Source organism: Ascochyta rabiei, chromosome 6 (assembly GCF_004011695.2).
Source record: "Ascochyta rabiei chromosome 6, complete sequence".
Classification (NCBI taxonomy): Eukaryota; Fungi; Ascomycota; class Dothideomycetes; order Pleosporales; family Didymellaceae; genus Ascochyta; species Ascochyta rabiei.
In genome coordinates, this window is record NC_082410.1 from 1,000,120 (window position 1) to 1,027,011 (window position 26,892).

The following is a 26,892-nucleotide window of genomic DNA, read 5'->3' on the forward strand; positions in this document are numbered from 1 at the left end:
AATTGAGGATCCCAAACCCACCGTCCGAGCTGCATAACTCGTCGTGACCATGCTTATATCATGTCAGACCCCAAGATGACCAATCGCCGCCCCATGCAGACGCCGTGCTAGAAACCCAATTCCGTAATCATGATCGATACGTGAAAATGCTTTTGGGAAAATCGGGTAGTAAATTACGTTCGAGCGCAGTCCGAGTAAAGACTACGCCACAACGAGATTGAAAAGAGAAACCGCAGAGGCGGACCTCTACTCCAACCATATCCGCAAACTCAACACCTCTGTCGGGTGTTTAGACGGTGAACTTGGCCTTGGCACGGGTGCTGCCAGAGTGGGCAGCATCAGTGTGGCCTGAGAACTCGACGGGCTCATTCTCCTTGAGCTGGAGAGCCTGCTTGAATCGCTTGCCGATCTTCTGGAGTGTCTCCTTGCCTTGTTCTTGTGTCCTGCCCTTGCCTGACTCACCAGGAATGGCACGGCCAACCGAGCGTGTCCACAGACCAATACGGTAGAATCCTCGCCTCACGTTGACGACCACACCCATGACCTCGTTGTCGTCCTCATCCTCGAGATTCTCGCCGATGGCAGCCAGCATGACGTGGAGCCAGAGCGCATCGATGTTGATGGCCTTCTTGTCCTTGAATTGGAATGCCCACTTGCCGCCGTGCTTGTTCTGCGAGTCTTCCCACTCAGGGCGGACGTTCCTCTTGAAGAGGTGGTAGTCAGACTTGAGCGCCAAGTCAGATGTCGGTGTGATGTTGTTCTAAAGAGTGGGTTAGCTGACTCCATCCACTATTCGCAACTGCAAATCCGGCGGACGTACGTAGATGCCCCAAAATTCCTCGACGGAGTCGAATGAAATGACCTCCTTGAGCAGCTCGGCCCAGTTGTCACCCTGTTTTTGTCAGCGAGGCTCCTCGACGTGCGTCATAACTTGTCCCACATACCTTTCCGCTTGGGGGCTTAGTGAACCACAGAGTCCATGTGTTCATGAGCGGGTGCTTGACGTTGAAATTCTCGGGGTCGTGGAAGACGGTGCGGACAGCGTTGTCATCTGCGGTGGCGCCGGTAGACGACTTTTCCTGGCCCTCAGAGGACGAGTTGCCATCGACAGGCGAGATGGGGATCGTGTCCAGCGGGACCTGCTGGGAGGGGTTCGGTGCGGTGGCGACGTCGGCCATTGTGGTAGTGGTGGATGTGGTGGATGTGGTGGATGTGGTGAAAGTGGTGAAAGTGGTGAAAGTGGTGAAAGTGGTGAATGTGGTGAATGTGGTGAATGTGGTGAATGTGGTGAATGTGGTGAGAGGTGGTGGTGTTGTTGAGTGGAGCTGCGAGGTGCAGACGATCGTATGCGAGCGCGGAGGTGTTGGTGGGTGGGTCGGGGGCGGAGGAGGGGTCGTTGAAGTCGCGCCGGGCGATTCTCCAAGGATGAGTAGTCGCGGAGGGGTTCTGCCTGGATTGCTGCAGAAGGCGAGGGCGGTGTATGCGCGTGAAGTAGTTGCGGTCAGCGTGTCTTTCATTTTTCGCTTGAACAACGGAAGTTGGGAACGATGGCGCCAAGCCACACTAACGCCCAAACACCATGTGAGAGAAGCTCATTGTTACAGACCGCGTTCGGGCTCGTGTGTGCAAAGCGCGTCTCAAGATCAATCACTTGCGTGTCTTTGTTGTCAGCCCAGAGTCATGGCTGTTTAGGATGCATTAGGATTGACTGTGTTTCTGCGTCTACGAAAAAAAAGTATGTCGCTGCCATTATAATACATGTGGGCATAAAGTTTATCATTCCTTGGCTGCTTACAGCTCGCTCTTCTCGGTCACGACCTTGACTGCTTCGACTACCTTGGGCTCTGCCCAACCCATCAGCTCTCTCACCTGCTGCTTCATCTCGTAGTAGGCGATATCGAAGCGAGCACCAGCCAGATAAGCGACAAAGATCTAGAAGGTTGTTAGAAGACATGTTTCGCAGACGATCCGTACCACTTACCATGGAGCCTGTGATGATGAGCACAGTGATGATGATGGCCGTCGTCATGTAGATGAGATCCCACTTGTCCTCGTACGCCTGCTTCTTTGCCTTCTCGGCCTCCTCGACGCTAGCAGGCGACTTCTGGTCAATAGGCGGCTTCTGCGACGGGAAGATGGACTCGACAAACTGCTCTATCTGTAAAGGATTTAGCGCGCAGTCGTTGCAAGGAACAGTGACAGCTTACCCTTCCGATGGTGATGCTGATCTTCAGGAAGTTGGGGTCGTGTGGGTTGTTCTTCTTTGCGATCTTGCGAGCGTACCGCTTGAATACCTCGCAGACCATCTGGAGATTTTGCGATGACTCGACCATCAACTGGCAGGCCTCGCCCTTTGTGATCTTTACGTTCTTCTCGAAGATGTCGTAGTTCTGGAAGCAGGCATTCAGCGTTGCAATAGCCATGGTCTGAGGGATAGCACAGAAATTAAAGACACTCTGCTCCCTGAGACCGGCCAGGTAGTACAGGCAGTCGTCTGCACGTGTCAGAGCTGTGTAGATCATCTCCGAGCTGCAGTCCAGGGCCTTTTGCTTGTTCTCGGGCTTGAAAAGATCTTCGAAGGTGTCGACGTGTTTGGACCAAATCTCCCTGGGCCAGAATCGGCGCTTGTCGTCCAGATCCTCCTTGATGTCACGGGTGATGTTGACCTGCTGGAGGAACTGGCCCATGGACTCCATGAGCTCCGGCTTCTTCAGCAGCGCAACATTGGCAAGACCAGCCTCTACGAAGAGGCGGGTCAGGCCTTCGCCGACGAGACCTGCAACGTAGTGGCAGTATAGCTCGTAGTCGCGGATGGTGTTGACGCCGACCAGGTTGTGCTCCGCGTTGTTGGCGTAGTCTGCCATGCCATTGCCCATGCGCTTGGTGATGTCCTTGATGATGTCCCTGTACGCTGGCTTGATGTGCTTGAACTCCTCAATGACCACATTGAACTCGACCAGGAGCTGCCTGTCCTTTTCGTCCGGCCCGTTCTCCTTGAACGTCCAACCATCCTGCTCCAAGACGTTGTGGAAGTCTCGTAGGATTGGCTCCTTCTTCTCGAGGGGAATGGTCATGTCATCCTCGACGGTATCGAGTCCACGGAGGATGAGGTAGAACAGCGCGACGGGAACGAGCAGCTCGGGGTGCAGCTCCATGATGACGGCCGCGAAACTGCGACTCGTCAGGTTGAGGAAGTGGAAGCATCGCTTGAGGTTTTCCGAGTCTTTGTCTTCGTTGCGCTCGTGGACGGGGTTGTGCCAGACTTTCCTGCGCAGTGTGTCAACGGGGAGGTTCTAGGGGAGCGTGTCTTCAGAGCGCGGCGCGGGGCAGGGCAGGGCAGGGCAGGGCAGGGGAGGGGATGTAGCTCTTACCACTGGATGATTGAGCGCAATTCGTTCGGGTGGAGCACATAGTAGGCAATGCTCTTGGGACTCGGCACCATGGCTGCGGGAACTTTGGAAAGCTGCTCGTGTGGAGAAGGGGGAAGTGGGCTAGCGCAGCTTCTTGACAGCTGGGGTGGATCGCGGCGCAGAGAGCTCCAATGGTGGAGGAGGAGACAGGGGATGCGTGAATTCAGCGAAGAAGTCAGGCAGTGAGAGGAGTGCGCTGTCGTGAGCGCGAAGGATGAGCAAAACGCCGCCTGTATGGGGGGCTCGAATGCATTGCGGAGCTACACATCTGTGCACCGCTAGCGCAGCTCCTCTCCCCCGGCGCGTCGTGTGAGTCGCCCGCATCAGGCAGGGTTCGACCGTCACGGAAACCTTTCCTTTCTCGACCTTGTGACAGCTCTGGCTCGAGAAGGCGTCCACCAAGTCGAGTCGTCACGAAAACACACACACACACACACACAAACAAAAAAAAACGCACCACGTCTCGTATTCGGCTGCTATATACAGCTGCTACCACGCACGCCTGCTCAAACACGCCTCCTGTTCTCTGGTTCAGCGATTCATGCTAGCAGCCTTGCGCGCCTTGGCCAACACCACCCAATCTCATCCAACATCCAGTGCTCCCGCAGAGGCTGCTGTTGACAGCTCGGAGATGGGAAGAGCACGCCATCCCAGCAACCGTTGTTGCCGTCTTGACGCCAGGAGTAGACATGACGTGCCATCTCTGCATCTGCTACATGCAACTCATGCCTTCAACTCACAGTTACCGAATCCTGGAGATAGGCTCAAGCTGCAGAGGCCGAGTCGAGAAGCGGCGCAAGTGTGATTGTCCGAGAACGAGAAGACTAGGATCACCAAAAGACGCTGTAGATGACAGGCCAACAACGTGAGAATATCATCACAAACCGCAAGTGACAACGACAGTGAAGCCGTGCTAGCCACAGAAAATCGTCCACCAAAGTAAAACATACATTACTGCTAACTACTGCACCGGGTCTGCATCCAACATCGGCCAGCGGCCTTGTCAAAGCAACCCAAGAATCGAAAACGACATGCCACACTCAAACGGCTATCCGAACAGATCCTTCAAATGAGTGTGAACACAGCCATTCAATCAACGGTCTGTGTGGGAGATCCTCCTAACAATACTATTCATACAAATTGTTTCCCTTCATCCTCCTCAGTCAAAGAATTACCACAGGCCAAACCATCGGCGCTCGGCCCGTGCAATTGGGCCAGCTCTGTTACGCTCCCACGGTCTCTTCGTTGGGCGCGGCTTCCACGGCCTGGCGGTAGTAGCGGGACGGGGGCGAGGACGTCCATTGTTGCCTCCAGGTTGGCCCCCACGGATTGGCTGAGCACCGAAGTAGGGTACGTCCACACTATCACCTGCCTCGGTGGGTGGGCGGTTGGGGTAGAGCGGACCTAGCAAGGGCAGACGTGTTGCTGACGGGACAGCACCAGGGGTGGACGTCTGGTTGGGGTCGACGATTGGCGTAGGCTCGCTGGTGGGCGTCGAGAGTGATACGTCAATAGGCTCAGGCAAGTCTACAGGCGTAGGCTCACTGGTGGGCGTCGAGAGTGATACATCAATAGGCTCAGGCAAGTCTACAGGCGTAGGCTCGCCGATGGGTGTCGATGTCGGCGTGACGCCAACTGGCAGAGAAAGGAAATCGTTGTTGGCGTACACACTTATCCTGTTGATGCCACCACAGCGCTGAGTGGCATCTCCACTGCAGGGCGTCTCACAACCCGTGGCCGAGCCATCCAAGGGAGTGGCGCTGTGCTGAAAGTCGTTGCCACAGCGACATTGGGTACCAGCCTCGAGACCAAAGTACCTGTAAGGACCGCCAGTGGTCGTGGTACAGAAACTCTGGCAGCTCTCGTGGGTCAAGTCAACGGTATTGGTCTGGGCGGGGCCGCTTAGAAGACCCAAATTGGTACCAGCCTCGGCGTCCTCGTAACAACCGGAGTAGTTGTTGGGAGTGAAGTCAATGATGAGGTTGGGGCTGGGGCTTGGAGTTAGGCCTTCGATATTGGCAACAACCACCGGAGTCGAGATGGTCGGAGGGACGACAGGGTTCGTGTCAACCGGAGGTACGACAGGCGTCGTGTCAGCCGGAGTGGCATCAGGAGTGGTGTCAACAGGGGGAACGTCAGGCGTGGTGTCGACCGGAGGAACGTCAGGCGTGGTGTCGACCGGAGGGATGTCAGGAGTGGTGTCGACCGGAGGGACGTCAGGAGTGGTGTCGACCGGAGGGACGTCAGGAGTGGTGTCAACCGGAGGGACGTCAAATGTGGTGTCGACTGGGAGTACATCGGGAGTTGTGTCAACCGGAGGGACGTCAAATGTGGTGTCGACTGGGAGTACATCGGGAGTTGTGTCAACCGGAGGAACGTCAGGAGTGGTGTCAACCGGAGGGACGTCAGGAGTGGTGTCAACCGGAGGGACGTCAAATGTGGTGTCGACTGGGAGTACATCGGGAGTTGTGTCAACCGGAGGAACGTCAGGAGTTGTGTCAACAGGGGGGACGTCAGGAGTGGTGTCAACAGGGGGGACGTCAGGAGTGGTGTCAACCGGAGGAACGTCAGGAGTGGTGTCAACGGGGGGGATGTCGAGAGAAGTGTCAACGGGGGGGATGTCGAGAGAAGTGTCAATGGGGGGGATGTCGAGAGAAGTATCAATGGAGGGGATGTCGAGAGAAATGTCATCCAGAGGTAAGTTAGGCGCGATGTCATCCAGAGGTACGTTAGACGTGATGTCATCCAGAGGTACGTTAGGCGTGGTGTCGACTGGTGTTACATCGGGCGTTGTGTCGACCGGAAGAACGTCGGGAGTGGTGTCGACTGGAGTCTATTTGCTAATCAGCAAGCAGCTCAAAGGCAGTATTCACTATGCTCTGTGCTCAAACGCTCTATATGCTCGCATTTTCGCTGCTGGTTAGTACGCTGTGGTTAGTCGGTCAAGGAAAGCTGTTGGTTAGTAGAACTGCTAATTAGTACTGAGAGCTGCGGAATTGCAATTAAACATGTTAGCTAGTGGAGCTGGCTGTTCGAATACCGGACCCTCCAAGCAACAGCAGAAAACGCAGAGACAACGACCGACGCTCCCCTCTCAACGAACGAGGAAAGCGGCTGTGTGATGATCGAGGGGCAGGGCCTGGCTAGAAAGCTTTTATACGCCCTTGACTTTGCCATTACCGCATCGACAGTAATTAGAAATGGTATGCATTCCTTCTTTTCTGGTCACGTTGGTGGATCCCAGGGAGTGGCCAAACGCCACACAAAGCCTGGAATGCATGCATCTCTTCTGTCTGGCAATCACAGACCATGTGCCTTGCGTTTTGTCCTCTACCAAAGGAATCGAATCAACGCGTCGTTGACAAGTCTTGCGACATTTCCCGGGTACCCGTCATGTCCCAATGTCCGTGGTCGTTAAATCGAACCGTATCACGTTGCACGAAACATCAGTTTACCCACCCACTTTATTCATTCACGATTGCGTTCCGGACTAGTACGTAAGGGTATGGGAAATCTAGTTTCCGTGCTTGCTTTCCGTTCTTACCAGGCTTGCACCGCGAACTGGCCACTTTGGACAAGATGCTGAAGCAATAATACTGCGTTTTTCTGGCGCATCAAGAGGCAGAAGACGCCTCAGAGAATCAAACTGGGCCTGCTTGTTCTTCAGCGCAGCTCGTACTCGCCGTGCTACACCTCAGATGCAGGTTGTTTGAGCTATCTCCCAGCCAAATTCCGTAGTCACCGCTGACAGCTGGTATCAGCCAATTCTGGAATACTGTATCCCACACACTCAAGTCCTTTCTGGTTACTCTTAGACGGAGTGTTTGGCTTGCGCCCGGTTGCAGTGTGCTTGTCTTTTCGAAGTCGCGCAGTTGGATTATTGGTGTATCGATCGTAAGATCCTGTGGGAACTGTATGTATAGCTGCGCGACTGCTTTGCCCGCTCTAGCACCGGTGTTTGTGACAGAGACTGATATCTCGTACGCAACATCAAAGAGTGCAGGATTGCCTCCCTAGATGTTAAGTGGCCAGGTCAGCAATCGTCACATGTGCGCTTTGTGCATGGACACTCTTACCTGTGCGCCACCCGCTGCAGGTCCTGGACGCTGCACGTTGGAATACCCTACAGGGTATGGGTATTTGGTAGAGGAATTGGCAGCTTTCGCAGCATCGTCCGCATCCTTCTTCTCGAGCCACGAGTAAAGATACCGCCATATGCGATTGAAGTTTTCCGGCCAATAAGCTTCCGACGCAGGTGGAATGGTAGTCGAGTACGTAGGGGTTGCGCCCTTTGCTGGGCGGTTCGGTGGCACAGATGTCAACGGTGTAACGACCTTAATAGAGGCATCCGAGAAGGAAAATGAGGTGTAACTCAACCCATGACCAAAAGCATATCGTGGCGCGATGTTTGCTTGGTGGAAGTGTCTGTAATCGACGTACAACCCTTCTGTGAAAGTGTCTTGCGGCTGACCAAGCTGGTAACCGACTAGACTGACAGAGCTGGGGTAGTCCTTCTCAGACTTTGGCAGTGTGTAGGGAAGATGACCTGATGGTGAGACATCGCCAAAGAGAACATCCATCAAAGAATTCCCTGCTTCTTGACCTGGAAGATGAGCAAAAAGCACAGCCTTGACTGATGGCAAATCATGCCAGGTCTCCATGACAATAGGTCCGACTGTGTGTACGACCACAACAACATTCGAGTATTTGGCGGCCACGTCTTGGATTAGCTTGTTGCCATTGTGCCATAAGTCAAGGTTAGATGAAGTGCGGTCTCCCGGATTGCCCTCTACCGTGATGTAGTTCTCCCCGGAATCAGCGCTCACGAAGACAATGGCGGTGTCATTCGGAGCTGGATTAGAATTGGAAGGGAATGAGTCCGTGTCGAAGAATTGGTAGTTTGACCCTCGGGCCTTGAAGCCATCAATGGGTGAATCCATGTACGGATAACGGGCTGAACCGCTCCCCCAGCCCTAGAAGTCGTTAGTTTTGTATTTGGTGGATGGTTCTAGCCCATTTCGAGTGCTCGAATGGAAGCTCTTACCATGCCCAGTGTGCCCTTATTGCATCCCTGATCAGCGCATGAATTGATACCGTCAGGATTCTTCTCGGCATCCGTACCGAATATCTTCAGATTAGCTTTTTCTGGCAGTGGCAGAATATTGCCTTGATTCTTGAGCAGCGTGATAGCATCTCTAGCGACTTCTCTTGCAATTTCTGCGTGATCACCTTGGACGTCGACAAACTCGTTGACGACTCCTCTCGGAGAAAGCAATGCTCCAGGATACAGTGGTCCCTCAGCGTCTTGAGTGTTGGTGTCAAAGTTGGGACGTGGGTAGTTCTGGTCCTGGCCCATTTGGAAGTACGCTGCCAGTATGCGAGTGACGGCATCATTCAGGCGATCCACAGGTACGGAGCCATTCAGTACAGCGCGACTGTAATCATACATCCAGTATGAGTTGCCCAAAAGTGGTATCTCGTTCCTATCGCCTGGCATCGACATGTCGAGCCCAGCCAGTGCTGATGCGACGCCGGAGATTTGGGCGAGCCAGTCCGACATGACGAAGCCTTGAAAGCCAAGTTCATCCTTGAGGAGGCCGTTCATCAGATAGCTGTTCTGCGCAGAAGCGGATCCATTGACCTGCGGTTGTTAGATTATATAGTCCATGGACACGCCATTTGACCCACAGCATTATACGCGATCATAACAGATCCAACTCCGGCTCGAACTCCCTCAGCAAATGGCCACAGGTACAGCTCGTGCATAGTCCTATCGTCCAGATTGGACGAGATGCCTGGCTTGACGAGACTGTACATCCTGTACGTCTCTTGCTCGTTGGCGACCAAGTGTTTCATCGTTGCAATTACGCCAACGCTCTGCACTCCTTCGACCGTCAGAGCTCCACCGAAAGCCTGCAGAACGGGATCTGACCCGAAGCCCTCCCAGTCTGTCAACCACTGTCAGTATCTGATTCAAGCTATGAGTATAATGTAGGTGGCGTACTTCTGCCTCCGCGAGGTTTCCGTCCCAGAGCACCGACACTGGGGCCTAGGTGTATATTGACGCCTTTCCCTCGAAACTCTTCTCCAATTGCAACGCCACGGCGACGCATAAGATCTTTGTCCCATGTCGCACCTACGGTGATCTGTTATCAAAACACGGATTAGTAGTGTAGCTGTGGTTAATTCGATTGAATTGTTTGCTCACCCCGGGTGGAAAAGCAGTGTTGTGGTCGCTGTTTCTGCAGGCAAAATTAAGCCCCAATGTACAACATGCCCAAAAAGACGATATTTACCGAACACCAAGCGGACCATCCTGGAGACAGAGCTGGGGTATTCCAACTCGCAGAGCACTGCCTGTATTGCCAACGCATCGACCCATGAAAATTCCAGTACCAGAAGTGATATTGGTCTTCTCAGCGAGTGTCATGTTCGCCACAAGCAACGCAGCCTTGCGGTAGCTTTCGCCCCATGCCGATAGCCATCCTCCGTGGGGTGCTGTACTGGATTCAGGATCGATCGAGTGTGAACAGAGTCTTTGTTTGACTCACTAGGATAGTATGGAGGGGCGGAGAATCCAGATGGCACTGGATCACGCGGGTCGAGAGCTGCACCCGCAACGAAGGACGAGAAGCAGATCAAGAAGAGGGAGTGCATGCTAACAGAAAGAATGGAAAATAAGCAGCCCAACCAGGCTCGCATGCGATCTGCCATTGAAAGGGAGGAGAGCAACTATATCTAGATCCTGGCCCCTGAACACGACAGACTACGAGCCCTATGAAGCCAGTATCCCGTTATTGAATTTTGCCTGGACCAGAATTGGCATTAGTCGGGTCACCCGTACCCCAGATTACGATGAGCAGCAAGGCAACGCGAGAAATGCTTTCGGCAGTGTGGCCGAGAATTAGGGTGCAGTATCCCAACTGAGCAGGTGCAAAGGCCTTACACATCACGCGACACTTGTCGTTGACCAACACGGAGGGCGGGTTTCATATGCTTGTCGTACCTCGCTTGTGTCTACGGGGACATGCATTAGACATCTGATCGTGAGGGCGCCCTGGCAATAGTTGACTTGCAGGTGCCAATCGTCGCGCAGCTCGGAGCGGAAAGACCGAGGCATCGGGTTGTAAACCGGCTAACGGGACGCTTGAGTTTGTGCGTTCTCGCCATGACGGTCTCGGTCGTTTTCTGAAAGTAGAAGCGGAGTGCGGGAGGTGGGAAGATGATCTTGATCACAAAGACGCCGACCAAGCGGGCACCCTGGCTACACTAGCGCTTCCCCTGTTCAACGACCAGCGTGGAGGTCTGCCACGCTTGGCTCTGAAGAGCAGAAATTCGCCGTAAGACGAGAATCCCATCGATTCTACAGAAGAAACCAATGCGAGGTCGTTGCCTCGGACGAAGGAACTACAATCTGTGAGAAGTGGGTCCCCTCTGCGCTCACGAGCCAATCGTAGACACAGGACTCAACCCGTGCCTCTCTTCCTTTCATCGCAATCGTCATCCTCATCTTCCCTCTGTTCAACATCACGGCAACTTGCTCTGTTCGTGATGGCTCCGGGGCCAAATGCTTGCGATTTCCGTCTTTCTAAGACATGCGTCATGCACGTACTATGCTTTTCTACACGTTCTGTCTAACTTTCGTCGCCTTCTCGCTCTTTTACGCACTGGACTTGAACATGCCATCTGCAAAGAGTATCGTCCCTCTTCTATGGATTCCTATAGCTGCATCACGAAATGCTAGCGTAGATTTGAGTTGGCACGCACCGAAAAGGAGCTGGATCAATGACCTTGGACAAGTCTTGAATGGAACCGGTACGAATGGCTTTGCGTTCAATGGATCGCAGTTGCCCGCAGGCGTTCCCTATGGAACATACAATTGGTGCAATATGCCACATGTGAGGCGCGAAGAGTATCCAAAAGCCAATGAAGAGTTTGAACTGCAGTACGTGGAGGTGTAAGTGTATCCTTCTGTTGCTGCATGCCTTCCAGCTCATGAGGACAGCATCCATCGCCACCACAAGAGAACTCCGTATGCATCCAACACATTTCCCAAGGAGTCATACGGATGGAGCTGTGACGATCAGGGTCTGTTCTACTATGGAAAGCCTCTCAATCCCGCAGGCAACGAGTCGAGCTCTACGTACTGGAGCGTGTACACGAGCGAGACCAACCCGTTCGCACAAACCGGCTTCAACGGAAGCTGCCAGTTTCCACAAATCACCAGAGAAGGATTAGACGACTCGTGGCAGCACGGCAAGGACCTTTTCGGTGTCTACCACGACCTGCTCGGCTTCCTTCCCGACGACCTCGGCGACAAAGTTACCTACCGCGTGACGAACAACCAGATCACCTCTCAGGTCGCCGGCATGCTCATCAACGGCATGTACGCTCCAAAAGGCGACGAACCGCTCCATATCCAACCTGCAGGAGTTGATTCCCTCGAGCCCCAATACTCCTGCCCAGCCGCGTCGGCCCTCTCGAGTTCCTACGGCGTCGGCAGCAAAGCATCGAACTGGACTGCGCACCTGACCGCCGCCAGACCGCTCTTCGACACTCTCGACTCCATATCCGGCATCGCCAGCGACTCTCCCGACTGGCACAAGTCCTTCGACCACTACTACGACAACCTGTCTGCGCGACAATGCCACGCCAAGCCCCTGCCCTGCAACACCAACGACACGAGCGCATGCGTCACCCGGGAACAGGCTGATGCCGTCTACCGTCTTGGCCAGTACGAGTATTCCTTCATCTACCGCGACTCGCCTCAGTCCCTGCAAGCGTCCCTCGGCTCCTACGGCGTGTGGCTCGCCGAGCTGGCACAGAACATCCGCGACGTGCAGGCTGGCAAGCGCGAGGTCATCTACCGCCACAACGTCGCCCATGACGGCTCGGTCTCGAGACTGCTGAGCATCCTGCAGGTGGAGCAGATGGTGTGGGTTGGCATGGGTGCCGAGGTTGTATTCGAGACGTATGCGAAGGGGGAGAAGAGTTACCTACGGATCTTGTGGGGGGGTCGGGTGCTGAGGAGCTCGAGCCCGTCGTTGGGGAGCGTCGATATGTTGGATCTGGATGTGTTCCTGGCGTACGTTGATGGGCTGGTGGGGGAGAAGGCGCAGAAGGTTGTCCAGTTCTGCTCGTCTTGATGCTTGGGATCGCGCTGGATGCGGGTGTTGTCGAGACGAATCAGTTGGCCAGCATGCAAAGCAGTCAACGTCTGTTTCCATCTCGATGCTCCACGCACAGGGACGAGGTGAATGGTGGGTGTTATGTAGATGAATCATGCATGTGTCTGTCAAACAAACGAGCTGCTGTTAGAAACTCGAGTCCTACCTGCTATTCGCACCCTGCTTTCACTTACCTCCAGCCTTCGATCGGCCCAGCCGTAGCCATATCCTATCCGATATCGTCTTTCACAAGACAAAACGGACTTCACCTCGCCCAGTCCAAAAAAAGCCAGCGGCTCCCGGCTCGCGCCACGTGCAATGCCTACCGTTACAACACCGCCACCCTCCTCCATGCCCTCCACATCCACCGCCCACAATGACGCCCCTCTCCGCTCCACAACTGCACTTGATCTCCACCATCACACGCCTCGCCTCCGTCCTCTCGATACTAGGTTCCTTGTTCATAATCCTGACCTTCGCATCAACGCCCACCTTCCGCAAACCCGTCACGCGCCTCATCTTCTACGCAACCTGGGGCAACCTCATCACCAACGGCGCAACACTGCTCTCCACATCCGCAATCCCACACGGTGATGGGACAGCGGCGAGCGGACTGTGCACAGCCCAGGCAGCGCTGATGCAGTGGTTCATGCTCGCGGATCCTTGTTGGGTGCGTCTTACCATCTCTCCTACCAGTTTAAAAAAAAACCATCAACAAAATTGGTCCCACCGTGGGGTGAGGGTGTGCGTAGTTTTTGATGTCTGACAAGAGATAGGTCTTCTGCATGGCGCTGAATGTGTGGATGGTCTTCAGCCGCGGCTGCGACGGGCGAGACCTTCGCCGGCTGGAGAAGTGGTATGCGGGTTTCGCATACGGGGTTCCTGGGATTGCAGCGGTGGGATACTTGGTCCATGACGCTGTGAGCGAGCGGCGGATACTGGGGCCCGCGATTGTAGGTTACACCTGCGTCCTTGCTGTGAGAGGAGAGAGATTCTTTGTCTTTTTTGAAGGCTTGGCTGACTTGCAAGCTCTGGTGCTGGGTGAGTGGCGAGTTTGAGTGGATGCGCATCGTCTTCTACTACGCGCCGGTGTGGTATGGATATCCCTTCTCTGCGGGTGAGATGTGTGTGCTGACTACGGCAGGGTGCTGGCGGGGGCGACGATGAGTATTTACGTCTGTGTAGGCGTGAATATGTACAGACAGCAGGTTGAACTGAAAGCGTTCATGGAAAGGTCGCGGCATGGTGCTGCGAATGGGGATCCCTTCTCCCCCTCCACGGACGGCATTGTGGTCACGACCGAGATCGAGCACGAGTCCAATCTCAAGTCGCGGTCTGCGACACCAGGAACAGAGATGAGGTCGCTGACTCCCTCCTCGAGCTCCGGAAAACAGACAGTCACTGACGCACCGAGCAACGCTCGATCGTCGACACCAAGCTCGCCCGCCAAGTCGGCATCAGCAGGCCGTTACAACCTCCTCGTCCCACTGAACCCCAACAGTCCGCTCCGCCACGCAAGCCCACTCCTGATCAGCTACCGCGCAACCGCGTACGCCGCGCCCCTGGCATCCGGCGACTTCGCCACGCTCCCGTCACCACGCGTGCCGATATTCCGCCCATTCGAGCACGCCTTGTACCAGCAGCAGCGCAAAGAAAACGCAGCGGCGCACCGCTATTTCCTCGTCGCGGTGCTGCTGTTCGCGGCGCTGCTCGTCGTCTGGGTGCCGTCGAGCATCAACAGACTGTACCAGATGGCGCACGCGCAGCAGCCCAGCTTCGGGCTCAACTTGGTTGCCGCGCTGGTGCTGCCGCTGCAGGGGCTGGGGAATGCGGTCGTGTATGCGTCGACGACTTGGGTCGAGTGTAAGCGAGCGTATGCGTCGCTTGGGGCGTGGTTCTCGGGTGGGGCACGGAGGAGGGAGGGAGAGGGAAGTGTGGGGCGTGATGAGGCGGTTGTGTACAACGGCTGTGTGGAGATGAAGGGGTCTTTCAAGGACCGGTCGTTTCTGCAGACTGTGTGAGAAGGGAGGGACATGGATGACCGGCAGCCTCGTCTTAGGACGGGACTCAAGACCCTTGCTGCCCTGAACGCAGAGGCGTGTTTCCGTGTTTCTCGACGCTTCGCATGGAATACCGCACTCGCACGACCCGTACTTGCGCGTCCGCTTTGCTGCAGACTCCAGCGCTTTGCTGACTGTCTTTTGTCTTTTTCTTGTCCTTTTGTGCTCTTCTTCTTTTGGTGTTGCACGACGCTCCCTATCGACGAAAGGAATTTGATCTTGGCACGGTGTCTGGATACTCGTGTTACTCGTCTACATGTTACTCTTCTCCATCTTGCCGTCGTCCACGGGTGTCAGCAGCTGGTCCAGTGGCCACTTGCGCACGGCCCTGATGCTCAGGGGGTCAACATGCCCAGCCTCGTACATTTCGAGCCCGGCCCAGCCAATCATGGCGGCGTTGTCGGTGCAGTACTTGGGCGGTGGAAAGTATAACACCACGTCTCCGAATCCGTGGGCACAGAGGGTGCTGGCGAGGACGTGGCGGAGGAAGGCGTTGGAGGCGACACCGCCAGCTAGGACGACGGCTGGTGCGATGGACGGGGGTGTAGGATTGGAACTGTTTTTCAGCGCAAGGATGACGCGCGAAGCAATGTGCTCAAAGGCAGCGCGCATAACGCCCAAGGCCATATCGCGGCGCTCGTCGAGAGTGATGCTTTTTGCGCTCCGCACCTGCTTGGACAGCTTCCCCGTCTCTGGATCGGTGGGGTAGCGCACAAGTCGGTCCACGGCCGTCATCAAGCCCGAAAAGCTCATGCCCATGGTCTTGATCTTGTTGCCACCGCCCGTCTTGGTCAGGGGCTGGTTGATGCTCCATCCCCATGTCGTCTTGCTCCGTTCTACGGCCACCTCGTTGTTGGTGGGCGGCGTGTACCAGTCGTGTAGGTGAGCGTGTTCGAGGTAGGCCTGTGCTGTCAGGCCCGAGAGCTCGCTCTTTGCTCTGGACTGCGTGGAGTCGTGGGCGGGTGGGGGCAAGGCAAAGGACTCGAGCAGAGCGCCGTACATGGTGCTCTCTGCGCTCTGAAGCTCTTCGGCGGGCAGCACGACGCGGGCGACCTTGTCGAGACACTCGCCAACAGCAATGTCGTCTGTGGTGCCGAGGATGGCGTGGTCGGTGAGCGAGGTCGAGTGGATCAGCATGGTGTGCCCGCCCGAGGCGAGCACGGAGAGGATGGGGAAGGTTGGTGCCAGGGCGGCAGTGCCATGCACGAGAGGGTGTGCGTTCAGGTCGGCGGCGTCTTGGGTGGTGTTGTGGGTGTTGTGGGTGCTGTGGGTGATGTGGGTGCTGTGGGTGCTGTGGGTGTTGTGGGTGCTGTAGGCGTCGAGGGCGCTGTGGGTGTTGTAGGTGTTGTAGGCGTCGAGGGCGGCGACCAGGCGAGGGGTCAGGGCGTGGGCCTGCATGTGGTGGACGCCTACGAGAGGTTTCTGGGCAGGTCAGTCGGCAGGTCAGTGCAGCAGCAGGACGTCGAGGCTGGTTACCTGCCAGGCCACTGCCAGGCCCTTGGCCGTGTCGAGGCCAGTGAACAGGTTCGAGCGCATGCCAGGGCCTCGGGTGACGGACACGAAGTCTGGCAGCCTGCGCCTTCCTTGGCGGCTGGGCAGATGTTCGATGGCCTCTGCGACCAGCAGCGCCAGATTCTCCTGGTGGGACTTGAGGGTGAAGAGCGGGTGTACGCCGTGGAAGTGGGTGTTGTTGGCCGTGACTTTCTTGTGGAAGTGCAGGCGGGCCACAGCACGGCCGTGGTGCGCGCCCTTTTCCACAATGGCGACCGACGTGTCATCGCAGGACGTCTCTATGGCGAGCGTCATCAGGCGGCGGCGAGGCGCGCTGCAGCTGGACGGCGCTGTGCAGGGCCATGGCGGTGGAAGCGCAGTGCGGAGAGCGGTGCGACGCAGCGGCATCACCTGCACTGACTGACACTACCACGATTATGGTCGGTGCAAGAATGCAACGCGTCGGTGACGGGAAAACACGAGACGACACGACACGAGACGAGACGAGACGAGACGACAAGACAAGTCGGCAGCAGCCAGCCGCAGCCGAGTGACATCATCCCCTGAAACCCACCGAAGCTTTCACATGCCCAGGACATGCAAGCGCGTCGACACACACTCGGCCCCCGACGGGCACCACACCAGCTCGACGATGCCATACACGCCCACCCACCATGGCCGATGTTGACAAAGCGAGCGACGGGCCCGCGCCCTACTCGCCCCACGCCTTCGACTTCACCCAGCTGCCCGACTACGACAACGACTTCGTGCGCGACGACGACTTCGTCCAGTTCGCCCGCGCCCTCGCCGCGCCCGAGACGTCGCCCTCGACCGAAGACGTCTCCGCCGCCCAGCCGCCCAGCACCCCGCGCTACTTCACCGCCCAGCACGACTGGCGCCCCGTCCACCAGCGCGTGCGGAAGCGCAGCAAGCCAAAGGCCGCCCCGCGCCGCGGCAAGGACGAGACACGCGAGGGCTTCGTCTACGTCCTGCTCAAGTGGCCGCTGCTGGTCATCGTCCTGGGCTGGCTGCTGTTCCTGAGCATCGCCTACGTCTTCACCCGCCTCTACATCTACCTCTACGAGCACTGGGTCACATGGCGCGGCACCCGCAACCGACTGCGCCACCAGCTGCAGAGCGCAACCACCTACGAGGAGTGGGTCCGCCGTGCCCAGGAGCTCGATGCCTACCTCGGGAGCGACGTGTGGAAGAAGAAGCCCGAGTACGCCTACTACGACTGCAAGACCATCAGGAGGGTCCACGACCAGATGGTCAAGCTGCGCCAGCGCGCAGAGTCGGACGAGAAGGCCAAGTGGGACGACAAGGCCAAGTGGAACGAAAAGGCCAAGTGGAACGAAAAGGCCAAGTGGAACGAAAAGGCCAAGTGGAACGACAAGGCCAAGTCGGACGACAAGGCCAAGTCGGACGCAAAGACCGTCGACGGGAAACCAAAGGCCGTCGACGACCTGCGCGCCCTGATGGAGGCGTGCATCAAGAACAACTTTGTCGGCTTCGAGAACCCCAGGCTCTACAGCGAGACCTACTACGGCACAAAGGACCTCGTCCAGCACTTTGTCGACGAGGCCGCCACCTCCATGGCCTTCCTCCTCCACACCAAGCAGCTCGCCGCCGACGACAAGCGGGACCTCTTCAAGCACCTCGGCAGCAATTTTGGCCGTACCGCACTGTGTCTGAGCGGAGGAGCTACCTTTGCATACTACCACTACGGCCTAGCAAAGGCGCTGCTCGACGCCAACCTGCTTCCAGACGTCATCACGGGAACCTCTGGTGGAGCCCTCGTGGCAGCACTACTAGGCACGCGGACGGACGATGAGCTGAAGAAACTCTTGGTCCCGGCTCTCGCCCACCGCATCAAGGCCTCGCAGGACAGCACCTGGACGTGGGTGAGGCGATGGTACAAGACGGGAGCACGCTTTGACGCCGTGCAATGGGGCAAGGGATGCTGTTGGATGACCAGAGGCAGCATGACCTTCAAAGAAGCCTACCAACGGACCGGCCGCATCCTGAACGTCTCCTGCGTGCCCTCCGACCCCCACTCGCCCACCATCCTCGCCAACTACATCACTGCCCCCGACTGCGTCATCTGGTCGGCAGTCCTCGCCTCAGCCGCCGTCCCCGGCATCCTCAACCCCGTAGTCCTCATGAAGAAGGACAAGGACGGCACGCTCTCCCCCTACTCCTTCGGCCACAAATGGAAAGACGGCTCCCTGCGCACCGACATCCCCCTCAAAGCCCTCAACCTGCACTTCAACGTCCGCTTCTCCATCGTATCGCAAGTAAATCCCCACATCAACATCTTCTTCTTCTCCTCCAGGGGCTCCGTTGGCCGTCCCGTCACCCACCGAAGGGGCCGCGGTTGGCGTGGTGGCTTCATTGGCAGCGCCATTGAGCAGTACCTCAAGCTCGACCTGAACAAATGGCTCAAAGTGCTGCGCCACCTGGAGCTCCTCCCGCGCCCGCTGGGCCAGGACTGGAGCGAGATTTGGCTGCAGCGCTTCAGCGGCACCATCACCATCTGGCCCAAATCCATCCCGAGCGACTTCCTATACATCTTGTCAGATCCAACCCCTGAAAGACTGGCCCGCATGATCCACGTCGGCCAGCAGTCGTGCTTCCCGACCTTGAAGTTCATCGCGAATCGCGCAAAACTGGAGAAGCAGATCCAGGAGGGTCGGCGCCTGTACCGGCCTCGCGGACAGGCGCAGGACGGCAACGACCTGGTCAACATGCTGTCCGAAGACGACCTGCGCGGTCTCCTCAAAGACACAAAGTCCTCCGACCCCAACGCCCCGTATCCCGTCTCCGGCTCGGACAGCGACTCCACCATCGGACTCAGCCGGCCAGGCTCGCCCGTCGACCTCCCGCTCGGCTTCAACTTTGCGCGCAGGAAAGCCCGCGGGCCCAGCCCCCTCAACACCAAGACCCCAGACCGGCAGGGCGACGCGCCAGACAGCCCCTCCCTCTCGCAGCGCCTGTCAGGGTGGTGGAGCACCATGTCGCCCACTGCGACCAAGAACTCGACCGCCCTCAACTCGCCACAGACCAGACATCGCCCCCTCGCGTCCCCGCCGCCGGGCTACGCGCTGCATGACCGGCCCAACTCCATGTTCGAGCTCCGCCCGCCGACGGAGCTGATCCACCTGCAGGGCGGCTTCAGACGGCCGAGTCGCGCAGTAGCAGACGACGACGACGATGACGCTGACGCTGACGATGGCGAGGAGGGCAATTCAGACCAAGAGCAACTCCACGCCGAGACTCGCAGGAGCCAGCAGCACCGCGGCGGGGGCCTTGGGGCCGGCGACGCACGCGCCGAGGACGTAGAGGAGCACTGGGGCGATGACGAAGCAGACGGCGATGGCGATGACAACCACAACCACAACCACAACCGCAACCACAACCGCAACCACGAACTGCAGAGCGCAGCCGAGGGCCTGGGACTCGAAGGGCGTGCTTTGTAAAATCTAGTAGAATGTCCATGTTGTTCTGCTCCAGCTTCTGCTCCAGCTTCTTCTGCTTCTTCTTCTTCTTCTTCTTCTTCTTCTGCCGTGTAGTGTAGTGTAGTGTAGTGAGTGTAGTGTAGTGTGGAGACTGAATTCTTTACATATACACACACAGCCACCACCATGACCATGACCAAGGCCATCAGCAGCCATGGCACGGAGGTCAAGGGCTCACGAATGGGTGGTCTGTAAGCGTAGATGCTGACCAGAGGAACCGAGTAGGATAGGATAGGATAGAATAGAAGAGATGGATTGTATCGTGGATACAGAGACAGACAGAGATTAGACTCATGGGCTATCAACTACATCTACAACCTACGTGCTATATGCTACATGCTCGTTATTCATCCTGACTGCTGGATTTCCATCTCCACTGCTGGATTCTACTCACCCAGACCCACGTAGCCGCTGCAGATGATCTACTGCTTAGATCGAACCTGCAGCTTCTTGGGCTTCTTCTTGGGTTTCGCCGCCTCGTCGCTTCCCTTCTCGCTACTCTTCTCACTGCTTTTGTCTTCTGCTTTCTCTGCCTTCTCCTCAGTCTTCTCTTCTGCCTTCTCCTCAGTCTTCGCCTCTACTTTCTCCTCAGTCTCCGCGGGTGGAGACTCTCCCTCCTTCTCCTCGTCGTTAGACGCGGGCTGCGTCGTCTCGGCATCTTTGCGCTCGGCGCGCTTGTCCTCTCCCTGTGCGTTGGGCGCGTTCAGTTTCTTCGGTTTGGGCTTGTCGGCGTCTTCCTTCTTCTCGGTCGCGTCCTTTGATTTCGACTCGTCTTTCTGGGCCCCGAGCTTCCTCGGTGTCGTCTTCTTTCCGCTCTTGCTCTTGATGCTCGCGGCGTCGTTGTCGCCGTCCGCTTCCTCGACCATGAAATTCGCTGCCATGCACCGCCCGCCGTTCTGCGGCCCCACGTCCATGGGACACGCGCTGAAGACGACGACTACGTCTCGCTCCGCACGGAACCGCACGAATACCCGCTTCTTGCCCTGAGGCTCTTCGACCGCGAGCCTCGCGCCCTTGGCACCGGACCCGCTGGTCTTCGCGTCCGATGGGAGCTCGATGGGCGCCGCCATGAAGAGGTGCAGCGGCGTGGGCGCGATGTTGACGCTGATGTCGGCGCCTACCGCCTTTGTACCTTTCAGGCCCGCGTTCTCATTCAGCTCTTTGAGCGCAAGCACAAGGTTCTCCGCGCAGCTGCCGTGCTCCGCGGGCTTGTCGACGCCAAGAGCCGTGTAGAGATTTGCATCGCATGCGGCGGTGAGTGTATCGTGGGCACCGGGCGTGGAATCCTCGATGAGCGTGATGATAGGGTTGCGCAGATTGGTGAGGAGGGTATCGTCGACTTCGGGGACGAGCTTGTAGGACGAGGCGCGTGTGTGTGGGAGGGAAAGATACTCCATGGGCGGGAGCGAAGAGTCCGAGGGGTGGACTTGTGAGTACGCGGAATAGGCGGCGTAGACGGAGGAAGCGTAGCCTGAGCCGGTGGCAGCTGAGAAGATGTTAGCATCGCACCGTCATCCACAAGTTCGTCGAAACTCACCAGCGATCGTGCCTGCACCAACAGGCGTTTTGGAGAAGTCGTACAGCTGCTCAGCATAGCTCTTGTTGGGATCGCGGTAATGGCTCGACTTGAACGCGCTGACCACGCCCTCCTTGCTGGGTACTTCTACATTGGGAATGTAGTTTGAGAAGCCCTTGCCAGTTGGTATGTACGAAGACCACTTCTTCGTGTTGGCTTCGTTCTGCGCTTTCTGCTCCTCGGGGCTAGGCTCCTGTTCAGCATCTTTGTTGTCTGCCTTGTCTCCCTTGCCTTTGGAGCGGTAGGGTATGGATGGGAGGTACGAGGCCCAGGTTCGCTTCGACGGCTGTTTCGGTGTCTTTTCATCCGTCTTTTCTGTGTTGTCAGTGTCCTCGGTGGACTTCTCGTTGTCAGGTGTGTCAGGTGCTTGTTCGGGCGGGTCTTCATGCTCTTTTGACTCTTCGCCCCTGCTGACATCTGGCCGCTCTTTCTTCTCTTCTTCTAAGTCTGCAGAGTCCTCGGCCTTTGATTCTTGCTTCTCCTCAGCAGCTGGCTGCGTCTTTTTCGATTGGTCCTCCTTGCCTTTGCTCTCCGCAACAGCAGCCTCCTGCAGCTTCTTTGCCTCCTCTTCAACCTCTTCAGCTCCCAGACCATCGTCGTCGTCGTCCTCAGGTGGTGGGCCTAGCGTGAACGCCCACATGCTGACAACTTGCTTGCCATATATGTTGATGACCTTGATCGTGCGGCCGCGCGGCACAAATGTCGCAACGCCATGGCGCGCAGGGATGGTTTGCAGTTCGCCTGACATATCTTCTATGTCGAGAGGTGGTTGTTCTTGTTGCTTGCTATATGCTTGGTTCTTGCGTCGCTTCTCGATGGTCGAGAGTACGGTTACGACAGCGAGACCAGCAAGAGCGCGACGTGACGGAATTGAGGGCGCCGTCTTGACTGCTTGTTTCGGAGATTGGCGAAAAGGAAGAGTTGCGGTAGGCGATCAAGAGCTGGAGGAGATGGTTTGTTGAGAAACAAGGAGACAGCTACCTAAGTGACGTACAGGGCTATCGTTCGCGGCTTCCAGACCCTCTTAGCAGACCTTCTCCGCCAACAAGCTGTCAGAGTGCATGGAAACCCTTGCTTCCTCTCCCGCAGGATCATCATCGCTGCTAGGATTACCGGGCTGAAGTGTGGCTGAGGTGCCATGACGCAGCTTGAACGCGAGGAAACCCGGTTTTGAGGAAGCACGTCCGGTTGCAGCTGCCGTTCGTTTCGATCTGCTGGGTCACGCCGTTGGCAACGGCCACGGGCATCTTCGTAGTCCAGCTGTCATTGCCATCTCCTGCTGCGGAGGCTGTGGCAAGGTCGACACCAAGGCTAGACTTTCTGTGCTACACGATGGTGTTCTGTTGAGGAGCCGCGCCAGTTTATCGTGATTGATACGCCGTCTGCAAATTGTCCAATCCACGATCAATGATACCACCTCCGCTGAGGTGAATGCAGCGGATTGCACGTGTACAGACACGCTGACGATGTTGTTTGGCGCGAGAAGAAAGATGCACGACCAGCAGAAGCAGGCTTGGGGCGTCCATGCAGCCGCTGCAGCCCCGCTTCGCACGGCGCATAGAAGCGGCCAGGCTGAAGCAGTCGTACGAGCACATCTACGAGTACCCAGGAATCGAATTTCAGCCTGGTCAACTCTTCCATACCGAACCCACCGTGATGGCCGACCCGTCTACCACGGTCTCGTTTGAGGAGTATGTTTTTGCTATCACACATGTCTCTCCAGAACTGACATGTACAGATTCATCCAATCAGATCTCTTCACCTTCTATATTGGGGAGCACGAGAAGCCTTTTGTTGTACACTCCAAAGCCGTCGCAGCTACTTCTCGTTACTTTGACCGCCTCGTGAATGGCGGACTGAGCGAGTCGCAGAGCCGTTCTGCTAAATTTGACGATGTCGATCCAGAGACCTTCACTCGTTTCTTGGAGTACGCATATCGAGGCGACTACACGACTCCGTCATGCACAGGAGAGCCCGACACCGCCAACGAGAACGGAACCAAGTCTCCAAAAGTAAATACGAAGGCACCTGAAAAAATTGATGACATTTCTTCCGATGAGGACACGGTGACGACGTTCGCAGTCTGGTCAAATTCCAACTCAGCACCGTCCGCTTATTCCGCTTATGGGGACGTTGCATCCCCGAATAAGATCAAAAAGCCCAAGAGGGAGCAGCGCAGCTCGCGGGTGAAGTTTGACAAACGCGAGTACACACATCCTGGCGACGGCCTCTTCAGCATTCAGCGCAACACATCGGCAGAACAGGACTTCACACCCGTGTTTCTAGCACACGCGCAACTATACACACTCGCTGACATGCGCATGGTGTACCCACTCAAGGATCTGGTTCTGCACAGGTTACACAAGACCCTGGTGGGCTTCGAGCTCTACCCTGAGCGCCTGGGAGATGTTGTTGAGCTGGCCAAATACGCCTACGAGCATGGAGAGGATAGAGCTGTGGACGGGCGGATCGACGCACTGCGGGACATGATAGTCAACTACATTGCCTGCGAGATGAAGGTGCTCGGGAAACACGCCGAGTTCAGAAACCTGATGGACGGAGGCGGAGAGTTTGCAGGAGACTTCTGGGACATTGTTAGTCAGGAGTTGCTCTAGCACAAAAGTCCTTCTTTCTCCCTCGCCTAGAACTCTAGCTACACCACCTCCTCATATCCGTCGTTCCTTGGCACAAGCACACTTCTCAGTATACACAATATCCCATTATCCGGACACACCTCCTTCCTCTCCAGCTGCTTATCAACCGGCCCCGTCGGCCCACCGACAAACTTCTTCTGCCCAAACAATTCCACTTGCCTCCCATCACTATCCGGATACTCCGCGTCCCCCCACCTACCTCCAAAGTTCAACCACCCCACCGGCGCACCATCATACGCCGTAAAAGCACCACTCTCAGCCTCAAACCCATACATCCAGCTACTAGACACGGCATCCCACCTCTTCCCCCTCCCCGTATAGTCCTGCAGCGCGCCAACGGGCAGGTTCAGATTCGGAATATCGTGCGCATGAACCCCCTCGATTGCATAATGCGCATGGCTCCCTCTGGCTACATAGACGACGGGCCTCACGGCGCCGCCGGCCTTCTCAACGGCAGCGTACCGAAACGCCTGTCCGTTGCCGTGCTGCGACAACCACAGCGCGTCGGGAGCTGAGGTCGCGGACGCGAAGCGCAGCATCACGTGCTCCCAGTCGCCCACGTGGGTGCCTGCGCGGGGTGGCGGGTTAGAACGGGGCTTCTCAACGTGATGGTGCGGAAGAGGGGTGTGTGGGTTTGGACGCACCGAAGTTCAGGAACGGAAGGGATAGCACTGACGTCCCTGGGTTGAAGGCGTAGAAGTAGAAGTAGAAGACGTCAACTGAGGAGTCGCTTTTGTTGTTGATGACTATTGCAGAGTTGGTGCCGGATGTGAAGCCGTTGGTATCTGGAGTCGTGCCCTTGAGCCATTCCGGATCGGTAGTCACGTCATCCTTGGAAGTCAGATAGACATCTGCGCCGAGCTGGTCGAGGTTCGCGAGCGTAAGAGGTTTGGGGGCGTCGGGGACGGCAGTGTAGTTGGTCCTTGGTGTTGTGTGGGTCAGGAACGTTGCGAGGTCGGTTGGGAAATGCGTTTCCTCGGGGTGCAGGTATAGGATGGGTGCTGTGGATATGAGCATGCTGAGGTTATGTATGCGGATAGGTGGGTACAGACCATATTTCAACACGAATTCTGGGACTGCAGATGGCGCTTGTCGTGCGCTTTGGTGAGTAGGTGCAGGAGTTACGGGGATTGCGATCAGAAGACAGATCGAAAGTACAGACACAAAAGGTGCTTTCGTCATGTTTAAACCTGCGAAATTCAAGAATTGTCGGCCTGGCCACTTGCTCATACAGAACTCTACGAGCACTTATAGACATCACATCTAGAGTGCATCTAAATCATCGCACCCTCATGTTTCATGATCCATGCGACTACCATAGGAAAACCTGACTGCGAATGTTAGAGACCACTGAGGTGTGTCGCCTGATTCGCCTGCGTGTCGGTATTGGTATGCTCTCTATCGGACATGGTGTTTGTGCATCCGTGCTTTCGGTAATGCGTGAGGTCCCTTTTGCAGCCAAGAGTTCATCTCCGGCTTATAGGATGGCCAGCTGCATGCACATGCACAAAGTGTCGCATTCCTACGTCTCGCTCAATTATACAGGAATAGTTCAAGATAGGAGTTGGCTCCAATACCTGTTCTTGTTTAGTCCTCGTGGTCGTTGTCCCTGGCGCTAGCAATGATGGCATGTATACGACAGGGTTCAGTTGTCCTTCTGATAGGTGAACGCTAGTGATGCACTGTAGATCGCAGCCATGGCGAGGCTGTGGTTGGTGGTCAAATATTGAGTATGGAATTATCTGTATACAGGATCGCTGATATGTATTTCTCATTTTGACGGGCGAAAGGAGTAGTCGCTCCTTTACATTCTTGAGCTTCGTGTTCGATTGTTGAGCCTGGCTCGCAGCACTTCAGTTGAATAGAGTCAGCCTAGTCTTCTTCTTTTTCTCGCACTTGAGACCCTCTACAGCCCTCACTGTTTCCGCACCTTCATGTTCGAGGTCAATCTCCACAAAGCCGTCTTCGCGAAATCGTTCAAAGGAAACGCTACCCTTGCTGCTACGGGACATCCTAGCAATGGTCGGGAGTGTGAGGGGAGATTCAGAAGCGTGGTTACAGCTGCTGTTTTCGAGGTCACGCTTCTTAGTCGTGTCTGTGACGTAGTGTTCGAGGTCCTTTTCGCTCATGTACACGAATACGGCAGTGAAGATGTAGGTAGCCAAGCCAAGCAGACCGATGACGAGGTATACTATCGCTGTCTACTTGTGCTTAGTACGGTCTACTATATGTGAAGAGCTCAACACATACCTTGTTCTTGTCTGACCATGGTGAACGCCGAACAAAAGGATCACAGACGTGCACAGTAAGAGCCAGCAAAAACGTGACCCATGAGTAAGCCATAGTCATGGAAGGAAATTGCCAGATGAATAGCATGATCCAGTGCTGGAAGGCAGGAGTGCGTTTGTATCGCAAAATTGTGCGCCTTGCGCGCGTCACTTCGATGTCTGCAAGACTGGTGTTGAGATCCTCTTTCACCGGGAGGTCGTCAAGGATAGACTTGGTTTGGATGGTCGAAATAATGGCCCAGATAGCGCACAGTAGAGAGCTGACGAAGAGGGCGTTTGCAATCCACAGAGCATCTGAAGTCTTAGACCATGGCATGCCGGCAATCGCAGCTCCTGCACAAAAACTGGCCTTGGATAGTCAGTACCTTTTCGAGAGTGTCGACAGGTTGCTTACAGAGACTTGCACCGATCGTAACTCTTCGTACTTTTCCATCTTCCACTGCCGTATCAAAGGGATGAGTATAGCCCTGTCGCCTCGTGCGGCACGCATTTCTTTCAGTGGGCGCCATGTGTAAAGTTTGAAGGTCCGACGATAGGGTGCAGTGACTATCGCCAGCAGTATGAGGAGGCCTAACCTGCACCAGCAACGGTTCTTTGTGGCTATCGTAGTGTCGGCGGCTTCGTCAAGGGTGTGTGCACAACTTCCAGATCCCCCACATGAAGCCATGGATCCTGCTCGTACTCTCGCAAAGGACTCTAGATGACGGGAGATGGTGGCCTTGGGCGGC

At 56.2% G+C, this 26,892-nt stretch overlaps 12 protein-coding genes across 12 annotated transcripts, besides 15 other annotated features; 4 read left to right on the top strand and 8 right to left on the bottom strand.

Annotated features, from left to right (window-relative positions):
• Positions 1-289: 289 nt before the first annotated feature.
• On the bottom strand, positions 290-1,517 carry EKO05_0004211 (eukaryotic translation initiation factor 4E; the record flags this gene model as incomplete). The annotated part of the gene is made up of 3 exons (XM_038939008.1): positions 290-760; positions 821-892; positions 945-1,517. 3 exons carry the CDS (start codon positions 1,515-1,517, stop codon positions 290-292), a joined length of 1,116 nt encoding a protein of 371 aa, XP_038800023.1.
• Positions 1,186-1,300: a tandem repeat.
• Positions 1,518-1,791: 274 nt separating the features above from the next.
• Positions 1,792-3,442, bottom strand: EKO05_0004212 (Squalene synthase; the record flags this gene model as incomplete). Its single annotated transcript, XM_038938807.1, has 4 exons — positions 1,792-1,932; positions 1,982-2,158; positions 2,208-3,267; positions 3,372-3,442. The coding sequence occupies 4 exons, from the start codon at positions 3,440-3,442 to the stop codon at positions 1,792-1,794; spliced, it is 1,449 nt and encodes a 482-aa protein (XP_038800024.1).
• Positions 3,325-3,357: a tandem repeat.
• Positions 3,443-3,829: 387 nt separating the features above from the next.
• Positions 3,830-3,870: a tandem repeat.
• A 711-nt stretch (positions 3,871-4,581) lies between these two features.
• EKO05_0004213 (uncharacterized protein) lies at positions 4,582-6,420 on the bottom strand (the record flags this gene model as incomplete). The annotated part of the gene is made up of 2 exons (XM_038945528.2): positions 4,582-6,236; positions 6,393-6,420. 2 exons carry the CDS (start codon positions 6,418-6,420, stop codon positions 4,582-4,584), a joined length of 1,683 nt encoding a protein of 560 aa, XP_038800025.2.
• Positions 6,421-7,051: 631 nt separating this feature from the next.
• On the bottom strand, positions 7,052-10,067 carry EKO05_0004214 (Beta-glucosidase; the record flags this gene model as incomplete). The annotated part of the gene is made up of 8 exons (XM_038939097.1): positions 7,052-7,423; positions 7,487-8,383; positions 8,455-9,051; positions 9,099-9,358; positions 9,415-9,556; positions 9,619-9,652; positions 9,707-9,908; positions 9,962-10,067. The coding sequence occupies 8 exons, from the start codon at positions 10,065-10,067 to the stop codon at positions 7,052-7,054; spliced, it is 2,610 nt and encodes an 869-aa protein (XP_038800026.1).
• A 1,232-nt stretch (positions 10,068-11,299) lies between these two features.
• Positions 11,300-12,556, top strand: EKO05_0004215 (uncharacterized protein; the record flags this gene model as incomplete). Its single annotated transcript, XM_038938801.2, has 2 exons — positions 11,300-11,367; positions 11,416-12,556. 2 exons carry the CDS (start codon positions 11,300-11,302, stop codon positions 12,554-12,556), a joined length of 1,209 nt encoding a protein of 402 aa, XP_038800027.2.
• A 397-nt stretch (positions 12,557-12,953) lies between these two features.
• Positions 12,954-14,598, top strand: EKO05_0004216 (uncharacterized protein; the record flags this gene model as incomplete). The annotated part of the gene is made up of 4 exons (XM_038938759.1): positions 12,954-13,247; positions 13,354-13,554; positions 13,607-13,671; positions 13,722-14,598. 4 exons carry the CDS (start codon positions 12,954-12,956, stop codon positions 14,596-14,598), a joined length of 1,437 nt encoding a protein of 478 aa, XP_038800028.1.
• Positions 14,599-14,774: 176 nt separating this feature from the next.
• Positions 14,775-14,815: a tandem repeat.
• A 74-nt stretch (positions 14,816-14,889) lies between these two features.
• On the bottom strand, positions 14,890-16,443 carry EKO05_0004217 (N(6)-L-threonylcarbamoyladenine synthase; the record flags this gene model as incomplete). Its single annotated transcript, XM_038938795.1, has 2 exons — positions 14,890-16,059; positions 16,114-16,443. The coding sequence occupies 2 exons, from the start codon at positions 16,441-16,443 to the stop codon at positions 14,890-14,892; spliced, it is 1,500 nt and encodes a 499-aa protein (XP_038800029.1).
• Positions 16,444-16,604: 161 nt separating this feature from the next.
• Positions 16,605-16,647: a tandem repeat.
• A 155-nt stretch (positions 16,648-16,802) lies between these two features.
• EKO05_0004218 (uncharacterized protein) lies at positions 16,803-19,607 on the top strand (the record flags this gene model as incomplete). Its single annotated transcript, XM_038945529.1, has 1 exon — positions 16,803-19,607. The coding sequence occupies one exon, from the start codon at positions 16,803-16,805 to the stop codon at positions 19,605-19,607; it is 2,805 nt and encodes a 934-aa protein (XP_038800030.1).
• Positions 16,877-16,914: a tandem repeat.
• Positions 16,921-16,961: a tandem repeat.
• Positions 19,329-19,369: a tandem repeat.
• Positions 19,482-19,512: a tandem repeat.
• Positions 19,513-19,556: a tandem repeat.
• A 46-nt stretch (positions 19,608-19,653) lies between the features above and the next one.
• Positions 19,654-19,691: a tandem repeat.
• A 3-nt stretch (positions 19,692-19,694) lies between these two features.
• Positions 19,695-19,732: a tandem repeat.
• Positions 19,733-19,769: 37 nt separating this feature from the next.
• Positions 19,770-19,803: a tandem repeat.
• Positions 19,804-19,868: 65 nt separating this feature from the next.
• Positions 19,869-19,902: a tandem repeat.
• Positions 19,903-19,951: 49 nt separating this feature from the next.
• Positions 19,952-19,987: a tandem repeat.
• Positions 19,988-20,068: 81 nt separating this feature from the next.
• Positions 20,069-21,970, bottom strand: EKO05_0004219 (uncharacterized protein; the record flags this gene model as incomplete). The annotated part of the gene is made up of 2 exons (XM_038938885.1): positions 20,069-21,132; positions 21,184-21,970. 2 exons carry the CDS (start codon positions 21,968-21,970, stop codon positions 20,069-20,071), a joined length of 1,851 nt encoding a protein of 616 aa, XP_038800031.1.
• A 776-nt stretch (positions 21,971-22,746) lies between these two features.
• On the top strand, positions 22,747-23,837 carry EKO05_0004220 (uncharacterized protein; the record flags this gene model as incomplete). Its single annotated transcript, XM_038938892.1, has 2 exons — positions 22,747-22,913; positions 22,961-23,837. The coding sequence occupies 2 exons, from the start codon at positions 22,747-22,749 to the stop codon at positions 23,835-23,837; spliced, it is 1,044 nt and encodes a 347-aa protein (XP_038800032.1).
• A 38-nt stretch (positions 23,838-23,875) lies between these two features.
• Positions 23,876-24,893, bottom strand: EKO05_0004221 (uncharacterized protein; the record flags this gene model as incomplete). Its single annotated transcript, XM_038939003.1, has 2 exons — positions 23,876-24,444; positions 24,521-24,893. The coding sequence occupies 2 exons, from the start codon at positions 24,891-24,893 to the stop codon at positions 23,876-23,878; spliced, it is 942 nt and encodes a 313-aa protein (XP_038800033.1).
• Positions 24,894-25,729: 836 nt separating this feature from the next.
• EKO05_0004222 (uncharacterized protein) lies at positions 25,730-26,654 on the bottom strand (the record flags this gene model as incomplete). Its single annotated transcript, XM_038939145.1, has 3 exons — positions 25,730-26,077; positions 26,127-26,513; positions 26,559-26,654. The coding sequence occupies 3 exons, from the start codon at positions 26,652-26,654 to the stop codon at positions 25,730-25,732; spliced, it is 831 nt and encodes a 276-aa protein (XP_038800034.1).
• Between the last annotated feature and the right edge of the window lie 238 nt (positions 26,655-26,892).